This window comes from Miniopterus natalensis, chromosome X (assembly GCF_054644295.1).
Source record: "Miniopterus natalensis isolate mMinNat1 chromosome X, mMinNat1.hap1, whole genome shotgun sequence".
NCBI classification, from domain to species: domain Eukaryota; kingdom Metazoa; phylum Chordata; class Mammalia; order Chiroptera; family Miniopteridae; genus Miniopterus; species Miniopterus natalensis.
Genome location: NC_142103.1, coordinates 17,487,961 through 17,504,125, shown reverse-complemented (window position 1 = coordinate 17,504,125; position 16,165 = coordinate 17,487,961). Strand labels below are relative to the sequence as shown.

At 39.3% G+C, this 16,165-nt stretch overlaps 1 protein-coding gene across 2 annotated transcripts in view; it reads left to right on the top strand.

Moving 5' to 3' along the window:
- DOCK11 (dedicator of cytokinesis 11) overlaps positions 1–16,165 on the top strand; it is a 172,129-nt gene that overhangs the window by 43,544 nt on the left and 112,420 nt on the right. For both annotated transcript variants that reach the window (XM_016202704.2, XM_087829402.1), the window contains exons 2-7: positions 233–349; positions 443–532; positions 937–1,019; positions 2,685–2,754; positions 3,368–3,463; positions 15,849–15,983. In XM_016202704.2, the coding sequence (XP_016058190.2) occupies positions 233–349; positions 443–532; positions 937–1,019; positions 2,685–2,754; positions 3,368–3,463; positions 15,849–15,983 (591 nt within the window). The remainder of the gene's footprint in view (positions 1–232; positions 350–442; positions 533–936; positions 1,020–2,684; positions 2,755–3,367; positions 3,464–15,848; positions 15,984–16,165) is intronic.

Sequence of the window (16,165 nt, the reverse complement as noted above, 5' to 3'; positions counted from 1 at the left end):
ATAGTGCTTTCTCTCCAGAACTCTCATCTTTAGCAGAGAGGCCTATGTGTATGTATGTGTTTGGTGTGTGTGTCTAGTTATGGAGAATATTTTTCTTGAAAAATGTCTTCTTTAAGTGCTTATTATAATCTGTAATCACTTTTCTTGTGAAATAATGTATCTCTAGTACATGGAGAGAAACTTACCTCTTGTGAGTTTAACCATATTAATTTTCTTTTTGTCTCTTATTAAGGAGAAGACCAAAGTTGTTGAGCCCTTGGACTATGAGAATGTTATCACCCAAAGAAAAACCCAGATTTATAGTGACCCCCTCAGAGACCTGCTTATGTTTCCAATGGAAGATATATCCGTGAGTTCACAATCACTTTTTTTAAAAAGAAAAAAAACAACACCTGCATTTTCCAAACCAGTTCTTACAGCAAGAACGGTCCTTGTCTTTTAGATCTCGGTGATAAGTCGTCAGCGCAGAACAGTGCAGTCCACTGTACCAGAAGATGCTGAGAAGAGGGCCCAGAGTTTGTTTGTCAAAGAGGTAAGAAGCTCAAAGGCTTTTTATATATTCATCGTATATTTCAAATATTCTTCCTTTAGGGTAAGTGGAAAATAAAATTACTGTCACTATAACTGACAAGTCTATGTGATGTGGTACAGATATTACAGCTTCAATCCTTTCACAAGTAGCATGTGTTCTTAGTCTTTTTCTTTTGGTTTTGAATATTGTCTGCACTTGGACTCAGTGTTCAAAAGAGCATAGAATTGGCATTTATTACTTCCAGTTGGTTTAGGGAAACACAGTCAATCCCCAAGGGTTGATCCGAATACCAAAATTTCCCAAGTGATTTTTAAAAGCCTGTCAGCTTATTACCAGAATTCTAAAAAATGGTTATATGTAGAATTTTTGTACACATCAAATGAGAGATTCCTCTTTTCTTTCAGTGTATTAAAACCTACAGCACAGATTGGCATGTGGTAAACTATAAGTATGAAGACTTCTCTGGGGACTTTCGAATGTTGCCATGGTAAGTTCAGAATTCACAGGAAGCCTCCAAAAGGAGAATTATCAAGCATTTTACTTTTTCTTTAACCACTTGTGAAACTTTTTAGTTATAATTTACAGTAAAGCAAAACCTCAAACAACCAAACCAGCATGTTTCGTAAATGCAGTGTTTTGGGTAACTGAATATGTTTTAACTTTGCTCACTGAAATCCTTTCCAAAATGTATGAGTTCACGCTTTGGCTTTGGCGTGTCTGTATTGACCATAAAATCACCTTCATTTGATTCTGGATAACGTACTGAGTATTTTCCAGTGGTGTCAATGAAAAGGCTAGAAAATATATGTCTCAATCTGATGACCCTAGATAATCTCTTGACAAAGTGCCTCTCATTCAGTTGAGTTGAAGAACTGCCATGACCACACTGGCCCAGAAGTCAGACTGTCAGGGTTCAAATCTTATATCTACCACATACTGGCTAGATGACCTTGGGCCAGTCTGTTTGAGTCCTCACTTTTTTCCTTTTTCTCATTCATACTACCAACCTTACAGGATAGCATACAGATAACGTTTTGGAGAAATAAGACTTTGTGTAGCCCTTTAAAGTTTTTAAAGCACTTTCCCATAGGAGAAAACTAAGTCCTAAAGATGTCCTTTAAAACTGAGTCCACCAAGGACATGGACAATGGTGGGGAGAGGGACTGGGGAGGGGGATGGGACAGGGTGGAATGGGTCATTGGGGAGAAAAAGGGACATCTGTAATATTTTAAACAAAAATAAAATTTAAAAAAATTAATTAAAAATAAATAAATAAAACTGAGTCCTACCCTGACCGGTGTTGTTCAACGGTTAGAGTATTGGCTTGCACACTGGAAGGATCAGGAGTTTGATTCCCAGTCAAGGGCATGTACCTGGATTGCAGGTTTGATCCCCAGCCCTGGTTGGGGCACGTTTAGGAGGCAACCAGATGATGTGTCTCTCTCACATCGATGTTTCTCTCTCTTTCTCTCCCTCCCTCTCTCCCCTCCCTCCCTCCCATACTCTCTAAAAATCAATGGAAAAAAATATCCTTGGGTGAGGATTAGTAAAAAAACCCCCACAAAAAACTGAGTCTTAAGATAACCAGTCCAAGGTCATACACCAAATAGATGGAAGAGCCATAATTACACTATGTTGTTTTTCAAAATATATGTTTTTATTGATTTTTTGAGAGAGTCAAAGGGGGAGGGGAGAGAGACAGAGACATCAACTGGTTGCCTTCCGCTCCCAGCCTGACCAGGGATCAAACCTGCAACCTGGGTGTGTGCCCTGACCTGGAATCAAACCTGTGACCTTTCGGTTAACAGGATGACAACCAACTGAGCCACGCTGGCCAGGGCGTATATTGCATTTTGACTTGGGGAAAGATAAGGTTCTGCCACCAATAACAGCTCTGGCACACATTCTTTGGCAATTTCTGCCCTTTCCTGACAATGTATCTTTGCTGCTGGATGCACATGTGGGAGTCCTTATATAAAAGGTAGTATACATTTACCAGAAGGGAGAATGAGTTTGGAAAGGAGAAAAGAATTTCTCTTCCTCATGTCTTGGCATTTTCTTGGTTGTGAAAGAAAGACGTCCACTGATCTTGTTTTGTTTTGTTTTTGTCTGTTTTGTTCAGTGTCTTAAGACAATTCTCTTGCATTTTCAGCAAATCTCTGAGACCAGAAAAGATTCCCAATCATGTATTTGAAATTGATGAGGACTGTGAGAAGGATGAGGTAAAGATTGGGGCCACTGCACTGGTTTCTTCAAGGTCACTTCTACTGAGAGAGATTTCCTTAGGAAAAGATGAGGGAAAGAATTGTATTTGAATGATCTGTGGACAACTTTCAAACTAATGAGTTCTTTTTTAAAAAATTAAAGAAAGTTGTTGCATTTCCTAATGGAATTGAGGAAAAATCAAGTGAACTGGGTTGTGATTTGTATATAGACATGTTTTCCCACCTGTGGGACATGCATATGCAGTTGCTTTTCCCGCACTGGACACGTGGTGTGGTGATTCATCTGGACTCTCCTGCCTGATAGATCCCTCATGGGACAGATGAGGGATATCTGTGACATTTTGAGGTGCAGTTTGCCTGTTAACATAATGCAGAAGACTTTCCCGGGTGATGGCTCATAAGATTAAGTAAATATTGAGTGCCTACTGTGTGCACAGCACAGAGCCTTTCATTTTATAGTTAAGGATTTCAAGTTTAATCAGACATCTTCTCAGAGGGAGGGGAACTTTATGCTTCAATTAGAAACGGGCAGGGCCTCGTTCATGCCCCCCAAATAGTATTTGATTAGATGCACTGCTGTTGTTTCACTGATGATTTTTGCTCTTTCCAGGATTCATCTTCTTTGTGTTCTCAGAAGGGTGGTGTGATAAAACAAGGCTGGTTGTATAAAGCGAATGTAAATAGCACCATCACGGTTACCATGAAGGTAAGAAGTAGTTATAGTATTTCATCATTTTAAGGATATTCTCATTAGTAGCCTGTATGGAAAGAATATTTCTTTAAAAAAATTTTTGCAATGAACCCCTACCAAAAAAATCTTTAATGAGCGGATTCTCACAGATGTATGCAATTTTAAAAATCTGAAACCTCGGGATGAGTTTAGAAGTGCAGCTTTTTAAAGAAATGTAATTACCCTCTGAATCAAGAAGCTGAAAAAGGAGGCTGTCAGTGGAATAAAGAAAATAGATTTGAACCCAAAGGGCATCAAAGGTTTCTTTTATTTATTTATTTTTATTTCTGAATTACAGTTTACATTCAATATTATTTTGTATTCAGGTGTATGCATAGTGGTTAGATAATCATATACTTTACAAAGTGTTCCCCCTGATATTTCCAGTACCCACCTGGCACCATACATAGTTATTACAATATTATTGACTATATTCCTTATGCTGTACTTTATATCCTCACGACTGTTTTTGTAACTACCAATCTGTACTTTATCCCTTTACCTTTTTCACCCAGCCCTTCAGGTTTCTATGTGGAAATAAACGTAGTGAGTAGAGGGAAAATATATGATTATGTAAGATGGGGGTTTCTCTCCTCCATACTAGCTAGATAAGAAACATACCAAAATAACTACTATATAAAGCAGTACATTAGTACTGTCAGAACTAGAGAGTTTTGTAGTTTGGTCAGAATAGTGAATTTATGTAAGGGCTTTGGTCAGAATTGTGAGTTGTATAAAGACAAGGTAGAAATGGAGAGAGGGATTAAATTGTGCAGGGCACTGAATGTCTCAGACATGAGGTTGGCTTTGTTCGGGAGGCTTTAAAGAGCCATTAAAGTCCAAAGGTAAAACTACTTGAAGATTCTGGGCAGGGAAAAATGTTATTCTCTCATACCCAATAGAACTGCTCTTTCAGATGTTCAATATAAGATCATGTGGTTTCCTGAGGATGATTCACACTTCCATTAATTTTTGAAGGTCATTCTTTCACATTGCCTGCAAGCAGAAACCATGGGCGTCTACCAAGGGAAGACTCAAATTTTATCTTAATTTAATATTTCGCCTGCTGGTTTCCATTTAGTGGTCATGTCCTATTCTCACTTTCATTTTCAAGCTCTGAAAATAACGAATACAAGTTGTAGGATGCTTCTTATGTGTCTCCTGCACCTAAGCACGGGCCTCTGCAAGTGATGATAGGAGAATCCATTTAGTGAGTATGAGCCAAGCACCATACTGATTTATATTCTGTATCTCATTTAATCCTCATGGCAGCCCTGTGTTCTAGGTACTGTATTATTCTTAGTTTATAGATATGGAAAGTGAGACATAAAGGAATTCAATGATTAATCCAAGGTCACACAGCTCCAACTCTTCAGAGGTGGGATTTGTGCCTAGGCAGGCTGATGCCTGAGCCTATGCTCTTAACCAGCACACTGTTGGTGCTCACTAGCTGAGTGGGTGAGACTCAAGTCCTTATTATATCTCCTGTCAGAGTTACCAGGTAAAGAAATGCATGTGTGAAGGTTACAATTCTGTGCAGGTTGTCAGAAAATGGTTTTATGGTTTTTAAAAAAATTATATATGTTTTTATTGATTTCAGAGAGAGAGGAAGAGAGAGGGAGGGAGAGAAAGAGAGAGACATAGATGTGAGAGAGAAACATCAATGTGAGAGAGAGACATTGATGTGAGAGAGAGACATTGATGTGAGAGAGAGACATTGATGTGAGAGAGAAACATTGATCGGCTGCCTCCTCTATGCACCCCAACTGGGGATCAAACCCCCAACCTGGGGCCTTGATTGGAAGTCAAAACAGCGACCTTTTGGTGCACGGGATGACGCTCAACCAACTGAGCCATACTGGCCAGGGAAGTTCTATGGTTTTTGACTGTACTCCTTTCCCCTAATATTCTCAAAATATTTAAAGGTTTTATCCATGCTCAGGCCTAAAATAAAACATTAGGGAATTAACATATTTATAAAACAGTTCACCACAAGGTTCCTTTCAATAGTGAGATGATCTAATGCTGGTAAATTGTAATTTGCTTTACATAAAACTTTTTTTTAGGAGCCCATTATATTATAAATCAAAATACAGTTGCCTATAAAAAGTATATGCTTTAAATTTTTTTTCATAATTTATCAAATACAGATTGGTTGATGTGGGAGGCAGAATAATGCCCCCCCCCCCAAAGATGTCCATGTTGTAATCCGTGGAACCTGTAAATGTTCCTTTACACAGCAAAGGGAATTAAAATTGCTAATCAGCAGATCAGATTATCCTGGACTCTCCAGGTGGGCCCAATGTAATCACAAGGGTCCTTCCTTATAAACTGAAGAGGGAGGCTGAAAAGGAGAGTTGAGGAAAGAGACAGAAGGATGCAAGCAGGGTGAGAGCCTTTGATAACAGAGGAAGGAGCCATGGGCTAAGAAATGTGGGTAGCTACTGGAAGCTGGAAAAGGCCAGGGAATGGATTCTCCCCTAGAACCTCCAAAAGGGAACACAGCTCTGCTACAACTTTTTTTTTTAAGCTTTCTCACTGGCAGAGACTTTTTAAAAATATATATCTTTATTGATTTCAGAGAGAGGAAGGGAGAGGGAGAGAGAGATAGATAGAAACATCAGTGATGAGAGAGTCATCATTGATCAGCTGCCTCCTGCATGCCCCCGACTAGGGATCGAGCCCCCAACCCGGCCATGTGCCCTGACCAGGAATCAAACCATGATCTCCTGGATCCTAGGTCAATGCTTAACCGCTGAGCCATGCCTGGCCGAGAACAACTTTTATTTTAGTCCCATGAGACCTATGTCAGACTTCTAGTCTGCAGAACTGTGAGGTAATACATTTGTGCTGTTTTAAACCACTGAGTTTGTGGTGACTTGTTACAATGTCAGAAAACGAAATTCCGTCATTTGGTCTGAGGTTGATTGTTCAGCTTGTGTATTAGCTATCCCCAGGGTTGCAAAGTCCACCACTTACAGGGGCCAGCCAGGAACCAGAAATGCATGAAGTGGGTGGCGGGTCTGAGGCAACCTGGTGACCATGTGGCCTGGCTGAAGGGAACAGCTGTTGCTTGTCTCCAGCTAACTGTTTCTCTGCTGCTGCTGAGCCCAGGCTCTTTGCTTTTCCTCCTTCTTTCTCCAGCTGTTCATATATTTTGGCCACTTCTTTTTATTTTTAGTGAGGTAGAATTCACATACCATAAAAATACTTATTTCTTTTGAAAACCTCTACCAAACATTAGGCAAACGAAGGAAAAGAAGAATAAACCAAACTGGTCATATGTGCTACATAGCTTTTTTTTTTTAAAATGAATTGAGAATAATTTGAAATATAAAGGCCATAATGAGATTTGGAAATTGTTTCTGGGTATGGATTTCACTTATTCTAGCTATTCTCCATTATGGATTGTGGGTCTCCATTTTGGATTTCTGGGAGGTGAACATATATCCTGTAATCTTCTGGTTTCACCTCCTAAGCCATAGCAGTCGTGTTGTATTTCAGGATTTATCACAGCGAGAATGGGCATGAGAGGAAGGTTCAGCTCAATTCAGTTAAGGTGTCTGAAGGATTTTGCCAAGATACTTTTTCCTATAATAATTGTGTTTGAACTGTTTTTTAGTTCAGCATCGCTGAAATTAGTTGAAACTTGCAGTGTTCACTGTACTCTCTCTGCCTGTGAATAGAGGGCATGTGAGTATGGGGAGCAGAGCAAGCCAGGGGTGGACTGGGCATGGGCAGCCGTTTTGTAGTCACCAGGCTGGAATTTGGAGTGAGGGGCAAAGGGAAAGTTCAGGCCTATAAACCAAGGGGCATGGCCGGGGGGCGGGGGAGCTTCGGCTTGTACCCTTAGGTATGCTGTTCCGGGGATGGAGGGGTCATCCACCTTCCTCCTGCTTCACCCCTGGATTGGCTCGGGCCTAGAAGAGAGGCTAAACCTAAAGGTGGGGTGAGTGGCTGACCCAGCTCTTGGGGAGTTGGGAAAAGCAGAGGCAGAACTGAGGCAAAGGGCTGACAGAATGTATGAGACATTCTGAAATGAAATTTCTATATATTTGTTTCTACTATGAGATCTTTGAAGTGAAGAAAATTCATGAGTCTCTCAAGCAGATGGGAAGATGATTTGGGCGTGCTATTATCTAGTCACTTTCCTAGTACTGGTGGCAGTTTTACCCTCAGTGCATCTGGAGTCCCCTGCCTGCTGGGACCTTCAGTCCACACTGGTGAGAAGCTTTGGTAGCCTTAGCAACGATCACCAAAAGGCTAGAGCTCACAGCGTTGAGAGCAGAGAACCTTTTCTATTGGAAAGTTCAGCTTTGATAGCCTGGCTAACTCACAGCAGAGGAACCAGGAAGGTACAGCAGAAGGATCTGGGTGCTCATCATGACGCAGTGGCAAATAACAACCTGCAGGAGCCGTGCATCTTCCCTCCTGTTTCATCTGGGCCTCCTCAATGCGCTGTGGCTTGACATTCACCTGTAGATCATTCTGGGGCTGACAGGGATTAAAGCAGAGCAGCTTGGTGCCTTTTAGTGTGAGGCATGCATGTAAGGGTCTTTATTCATCTAAACATTTCTGGATTTTAAAGATAATGTAGAATTTATCTTTTGGCAGGTTCGAAATGATGCACAACCATTTTAAAGTGCTTGTATATGGTAGTTGTATTTTTTATTTTCTGGAAGAACCTCTACTGTTTTTGTTTAGACTTGTTGAACAGTGATTTTCAGTAGTTAGAGTTGTTTACTCTAATCTTTCTAAGTAATCTTATAGAGGAAGCTCTGAGAGTCCCTTCAGATATAGAACTGTGATATAGCTGTGACCTCTTGTGAAGCAATTAAAAACCGTTATCAAAGGATGGTGTTGATTTGTACTGGAGACTGCCTCAGATACTGTGTACACAAATATAAATATAACCTCACAATCCATCATGATATTAAGTTTTAATATATTTTAAATTCAAATTTTCTTTAGTTTTTATTATAATTCAAATCATTTTTAATTTTTAAATTACAGTTGACATACAGTATTGTCTTAGTTTCAGGTGTACACCCCAGGGATTAGATATTTTAGCTATCAGAAATAAGGGAATGTAATAGCAATGAAGAGAAAAATGAAATTATGAGAGAAGGTGGAAAGAAAAGAATGAAGGAAAGAGAAGAAATTCATCAAAATCCAGTGGATAAAAGGGAATCAGAAGATTCTTACTGTAAGGTCTTTTGAGAAAGCAGCCACAGGACCTGTAATGTGATGTGGATAATGTAGCCAAAGTAATTCATATGTGAGTTGCTTTAGAAAGCTAAACCTCCCTAGCTAGCTGCCACAGAGTTTTCAAGAACATTCAGGTTGATGGTGAGGGGCTCTAAGGAAAAAGGGGCTGGTGAAGGAACTAAGCTGGGTTCTTCATATTGGAAGATTATATGACCCCATATTTGTGGGATAAAAATTTGCATTTCCCCCAGTATACACCTTCCCCCAAGTTCTGGTCTGTTGTTATAGTCGTCACTGTTTTCTGCAGTTGTCATTTTTTTCCCCCAGAAGTGCTTCCTGAGCATCCCCATTATTGACTGAGAAAGTAGCCTGGAGGAACCCAGGCTTCAGGAGAGCAGCTAATGATATGGATCACTCTCCAAGTCTCAGTCTCAGTGCCGGAGCACTTCTTCTCACTGAGGAGGATGCTGGCATCACATAGCTCTTGTAGAAGCTCTGGTGGTTGTCTGGGCACAGTGATCACTTTACTCAGAGCCTATAATTGGCTTTGTTTTTGGTGTTCATGTTAAAACAAGACAAGACTTGTCATAGGTGATTAATTTCCTCAATTTTTACTTTCTAGTTAATGAGAACACACCCATTGGAAAGTTCAATTCCTGGAAAAGTTTTAGAGGGAAGTTTAAGATATCATAGAAAAGAAATCCTCCCTTTGACAGAGACTCTAATTCCCACAGAAACCTATTCGTTTACATTCTCTCTCAAGAAGCTGCTAGACACATCTGTTTTCTTAAACTTCTTTATGTATCAGTGCAGGAATTCATTGTGGATTAGCTAGCTATGATATTGGACATGACCTTCCCCTGGTATTTAGAATTGTTTTCCCTAAGGGATATAATGATATATGGAATAAGGAAGACTCTGCTCTTTGGGGTGGTTTTTTCATTAAAAAAAAAAAATCTGCTGCAGATTCTTGGCCAACCCTTGGGAGACCCACCTTTATGCATCTTCTTGGCTCAGTTTGATCACATTCCTCTAGCTTCCTCCTCCCCATCCTCAGCAATTAAACGTTGAAGTGTCTTGGTATGTTATCGGGGTTGCAAGTTTAACTGCTTGATATATGACTCACTTTTGGTGCCCTTTCTTTTTCTTCCTTTTTTTTCTTTGCACAAAAGAGAGTCATTTGTTATATATCTAAAGTCTAAAAGTCCCCACTTGTTTTTGGACTGTTACCGGAGGGTTTTTCCCCCTTCTGCAGTGGGAGAACAAACCAAAAGAGTATTTTACTTAAGAAAATAAGAAAGCACATACAATATTAAAATAATTGCTGGGAGGTCAAGGTCACCGTGTTTTTTGGAACAAAAAGGAGAAAATCTTTGATGTGTTAGTGAGTCGTATTGCCAAATCTACCATACTGTCTCTCACAGCTAACAAATGGATTGCACTCATTTTATGGGTAAGGGATTTTTCATGAATTTGTTTTTTATGCTTTATTTTCTCTTATTCATTGGTGACTGTTGAAAGTCATTTATTAGGGGCTACTCATATGCCTGATGCTATTAGGAATCAATTAGTTCATCACCAAATATACACTGAACACTAGTATAACATGCTAGCATTGCAGACGGTTAAGAGAAGTGTGACTTGTAGAGCTTAAAACCTATTTGGGGCGATGAGACATAATAAAAATAATGAATTGTTTAAAGGTGTTACAGAGACCAAGTGTTATATGAGTCCAGATCACTGTGATCTGGAGACAGAGAAGGCTTCTTGAAGGAGGTAGTGCCTCAAAGGAAGGGAATCAGAAAGGAGATGAGTATGGCAGGTAATATGTACAGGGCAGTTGTGTTAGGAGAAGTTGGGTAGTCATGGGAGATAAAGTTGGTCTGGTCCTTTGGTATTTCCTTGTACCTCAGTTTCTCCTCTGTAACATGGAGATGATAATAGTAATTACCACACAGGGTCGTTATGAGCATTAAATGATATAATATGAGGAAAGCACTTTGCCAGAAAATGTAATGGACTAAGCATTCCACAGATGGCAGCAATTGTTATTATTTTATATTATTAGTAGAATTGTGGGAGCCCCTTGAATGCTGGATCAGGCATGTGAGTCTTACCATGTGGATAATTGAGGGTGATTGAAAAAAATTTTTAAATATGTTTTTATTGATTTCAGAGAGAGGAAGGGAGAAGGAAGGAGAGAGAGAAACATCAATGATGAGAGAATCATCAGTCGGCTGCCTCCTGCACACCCCCTACTGGGGGTCAAGTCTGCAACCCAGGCTTGTGCCCTGACCGGGAATTGAACTGTGACCTTCAGGTTCATGGGTCGACACTTGACCACTAAGCCACACTAGCCGGGTGAGAGTCACTGAAAATTTGAGCAGGGCCATTAGATGCTGAAATCAAGCTGATAAAAGAATTCATCTGTAACAAGAAGGGTGGATTGTAGACCCCTCCTACTAGACTTTGCCTCAAACTAAATAGTTAAAAAATGTCCAGTGCTCAGTTATGGTGGAATTATTTAAGAAAAGCTATTTGATTTTTAACCAGTTGCATAGAGGGTAGACCTATGTGATAGATTAAAACTTGGTGGGACTATAAAATGATATGGTGGAGAGAGATGAGTGATTTATTAGATTCCAACCTACTGATAGGGGTTCTGCAGCAGGATAAACTTCTTGACATTCTTTCTTAATTAAGCACAACCCAATTTTCTGGTAAGTTATGGGGTTTTCTTCCCCATTGTGTCTTTAACCTTTGTGTAGAACAACTCTGAGACCCAGTATGTCTCTTGCTCTCCTGCTTTGTCCCTTTCCTCACTGCCTCTTCTTTTCTGTTCTGTCTGAGACCTCCATAAAGTCAGTTTCCCTGGCCCCATTTCTACTTTGCTAAAGCCTTTAGCGCATCCTTTCTCAGGGGTCCTGGTTCATGTAATTGGCAGAAAAGAATTACCCTCTAGGTAATACACATAGGTAAGCACTATTGAGATTTGGTATATAAAATGATAAAAGGCTCTCCTAAATTAAAGGATTCTGGGCTCTCAAACTTTCCTGCCTTCCATCTTTGATTCAGATGAGTGTTAAAAGGCCTTTGTTCTTGCTCCAGAAAGGGTCATGTTTAAAAGGTTTTCATCCAGACAGCTCAGGACCTCTAGAATGATCTCTGGCTTTCTCTCTGTTGTTTTCTTCTGGGTGGTCTGAGTGGGCCCCTTGTCAGGATTCGTGCTTCTCACTGAGCAAGGTGGGAAGTTTTCACCATCTAGGAAAAATAATAAAGGCGAGGAGGAGAAGTATGGGCATTAAGAAACACCATTCTATTGGAAGAAACTACTAGAAAGTTTGCACTAGAGAATGAATTATTCATTCATCATTCATTTTGCAAAATTTGATTGAGTCTAGGCACTGTTATAGGTACTGGGGGTATAGCAGTGGATGAGACATGGACCTTAGTAGTATAAAAGAGAGAGAGCAAATAAACAGATAGGTGAATACGATATATTTGGATAGTGATCGTTCTATGAAAAAAAAATATATATGGTATTACAGTGAGGCCTCTCAGAAGAGGTAAGATTCAAGCAAAGACCTGAAAGAAATAAGAGAGTGAAGAATGTGTATAGGTGGGGAAAAGGATTCCAGGCCAAGGGAACAGAAAATGCAAAGGCTTGAAGGATTGTGTTTGAGGTGTTTGAGGAACAGCAGGTAAGCGCAGCATGATTAGAAATAAAGTCCATGAGGTAATTCGAGGCCAGATCATGTACGTTATTCCAGGCTTTGGTGAGTATTTTGGGTCTTATCCGAACCGTGATGGGAAGCCATTGGAAAGGTGTGGGCAAAAGTCTCTTTGTTTGTCTCTGTCACATGATTCTGATTCCAGCTCCAAAACTGACTTGCCTGTGTGAATTTTTTTAATATGTTTTTTATTGATTTCAGAGAGAGGAAGGGAGAGGGAGAGAGAGAAACATCAATGATGAGAGAGAATCGTTGATTGGCTGACTCCTGCACACACCCTACTGGGGACTGAGTCGACAACCTGGGCATATGCCCTGACCTCAAACCATGACCTCCTGGTTCATGGGTTGCCATTCAACCACTGAGCCACATGGGCCAGGCTTGCATGTGTGAATTTGAGTGAGCTCTTGGTCTCTTAGTTTGCTGTTAGGTAAAATGTGGATAATGATTCTTATTCCAGAGTGACATCAAAGGAATTAGTTATTGGTTACAAAGGACTTGAGGCCTTCGGATGAAAGGTATGATATAGAATAATTACCACTGTTCTGTATAGTCATTATTTTAACAGCTGTCTTCTTTTTAAAAAGGAAAAAAAACCAACAACAATGTAGACCTGTACCCAAAATAGCAACATCTTGGAAATTTAAAAAGTGTCAGGGAAGTCATGTTTCTGATTTTCCTTTTGCTTCCACGTGAGAGATTTAGGCTACTCCTTTCTTCTTTGAAAGGCACCTTAAAAGCTTCCTGGAAGTTGAAACCTAACATATATCATAGAATATTAGAAAGAGAAGAGATCTTACAGATATGTTGAGGCAGAGTCTGATTTCTACAGAAAATGACTTTTAAAACTTCCTTACTGTACAAACTGTGCTTTTATTTATTTTTATTGAATTATTGGAGTGACATTGGTTAATAAGATTATATAGATTTCAGGTGCACAGTTCTACAATACATCATCTGTATATTGTACTGTGTGTTCACCCCCCAAGTCAAGTCTCCTTCCATCACCGTTTATCCCCACTTTACCCCCTTTTACCTCCCCTCACCCCTGCTTTCCCTCTGTGCTTTTAGCCTGTGGGAAATTTTTCGGGGAGGGCAGCTCCTAGCCTAGGAAGGCTGCTGTGTTATTCATTCAGTTTAAATAAAATTATTTGTAGATCATGAAAAAAATGATCTTGCAGATCATCTAGTCTGATCCCATCATTTTACAAGTGAGGAAACTGAGAGAGAAGCAGTCTTGAGACAGTTTCACTGCTGTGAGCAGGAGTGCTGGATGAGAATCAAGATCATATGACTTGTAGGCATCTGCTCTCTCCCCAGATTCATGAGCTACCTACCTCAGTGTCACATTTAGACATAATTACAGTGTTACAGGAAGTGATTTACTATAATTTCATATCCCTTTCCATCTCTTTTGTAATGATGTGCTTGGCTAATATTGGAAGTGGCGGCTGCCACAAAACATCTTTCCTTGGTGAGGCACCTGTGCATGAAAAAATTTTTACAGACTATAATTTGACTCTGTGCCACAAATATTTGCTCTGTATTTTCCTTTCCTCTTCCCCCCCTTTGTTGCTGGCTATGGATTCTGTAAGTGGATTCTACAGACTGTACCACTGTACTGAGTTTTAGATTTGATCATTGTTCAGATTCTAATCTGGTTGTAATCTTTCATATTCATTTTTGCCTGGAAAATGTATTTTAATTTTCCTCCAATAGTTATTATAACAACTTTTTAAAAATTGGTGTTTTGTTCATTGGAAATAAGCTCACTATGTAATTTTAGGTCCTCTGGTTCCATCATTTTAATAACAGATGTGAATGAACCATTGTCATGAAAATAAGCAAACATATATCTATTTCCGTCTATATATATTTACCATGTGTATACTTGTGTATGAATCTAGATTTCTCCAATCAATCAAGTTTTCTCAGATTGAGTAAACTTAACTGTGGGTAAATCAAATATGAAAATGTATGTATATGCTACCACACACACACACTTTCTACCTTAGTATCCTAATGCTGTAACATTTACTTGATTGGCATTGAAAAACAAAGTGATATTTTCTTGCTTGGACTCCTTTCTGTTGATACGACATAGCCCACATGGCCACTCCCTGAAATAGAAGCTGTAGCATTTACCAGTCTAACCTGTTAGGGTGTTCCTCCCACTGGTATATTTTTGTCATTCATTGTAAAATTGATATTTAAACAAGGCCAGAATAACTGCAAGTATATTACTTCTATTTACTGGTTTTCCTAAAAAGAAATGCCCCTTAACATGTTTCTATATTTTGTTTACTGATGCTATGGAGAAATAAATTGTTGATATTTCAGGTACTTTGCCAGAAGTGAAGTAGTTTTCAAGAATGAGATTGCCAAATAATACTCTTTTCATAATTATAGTTCTTAAAATAGTCACAGATCATAACTGGATAATTGGATGGGCGATTAAATATGGCAAGCTTAAATCTGAAAGCGAACTCCTGCGAGTAACATAAGATGCATTGGAATGCATTTCCTCAATAATAACTAAAAGTCTATTTCCTAGTCTCTCTTCCCATTCCCTGATGTTATTCTAGATCCGTCATCCTGGTGAATTTTACCCTAACAAATGCTTGACACAGCTTGGAGTTTGTGGCTTACTGAAAGAAGCATAGATTCATCAGCAAGCTCAAAATCCCCTTTTCTCACTTTCTTCATCAGGTCCAAGATTCTTTTCAGGGGAGAATAAAGGGATAGCATGAACGAATCAGGCTTTTTCCTTTTCCCCAATTCCTGTGGCTTTTGCTATGAGTTGTAGGAACAGACTACTTCTTAACTGTTGTGAATCCCCAGTTGCAAACAAATGGCACAACTCCACTGGGCCTTTTGACTCAACTCTCAGCATTCAGGTCATTGCACAATTGGTAGGTAACTAGTGACTCTCAGTGAGTGCATTATAAGCTGGACTCTCAGAAGTGGGGACACTGGAACAGCATAGGTGAGTGCAGTCAGATGTGCGGGTGAAATATAAATATGTGATAGAGGGCTGTGTTTGTGTATGTATATATTATGTTTATACTTGGATTTGTGATGATATGATGGAAATTATAAGACCAGTCATGATTTGCAATTAAATGGGAAAAGGATGCTATAGTGAAATAAATAGTAATTCAAATACAAAAATACTTCATAAACTTTAAAGTGTTAAAACCTCTTCTCTAGATATTTGATTAACTGAGAGTAAATCACTTGACTTCGAATTCTCCATCTTAAAAAAAAGAGTCATTATAATTCCTAACAACTTCTCACAGTTGTCTGAGGATTGTTCAGATATAATGCCTGTGGCAAGCTTTTCAAGGTTTTTAGTTCAAAGAAACATTTCAAATGCAGTGTATAAAGTAACAAATGTATCATTGCTGGTCTTTCCCCCATAGGTGTTCAAGAGACGGTATTTTTACTTAACTCAACTTCCTGATGGTTCATATATTCTCAATTCATATAAAGATGAAAAAAATTCAAAAGAATCTAAAGGTTGCATCTACTTGGACGCCTGCATTGACGTTGTTCAGGTAGGGCTGTAGAGGTAATCTTTCTTTATCTCTCTTAAAAACGGTTATTGATCAACTCTTAAGAACCTCAGCATTTTTCTCTCTTGGTTAACGGCATCTCATCCACCAACATGGTTATACTAGACAATTCAGAATCTTCTGCAGTTGGCCCACTCTTGATCTGTGCCAGTATTCAGGTGTTT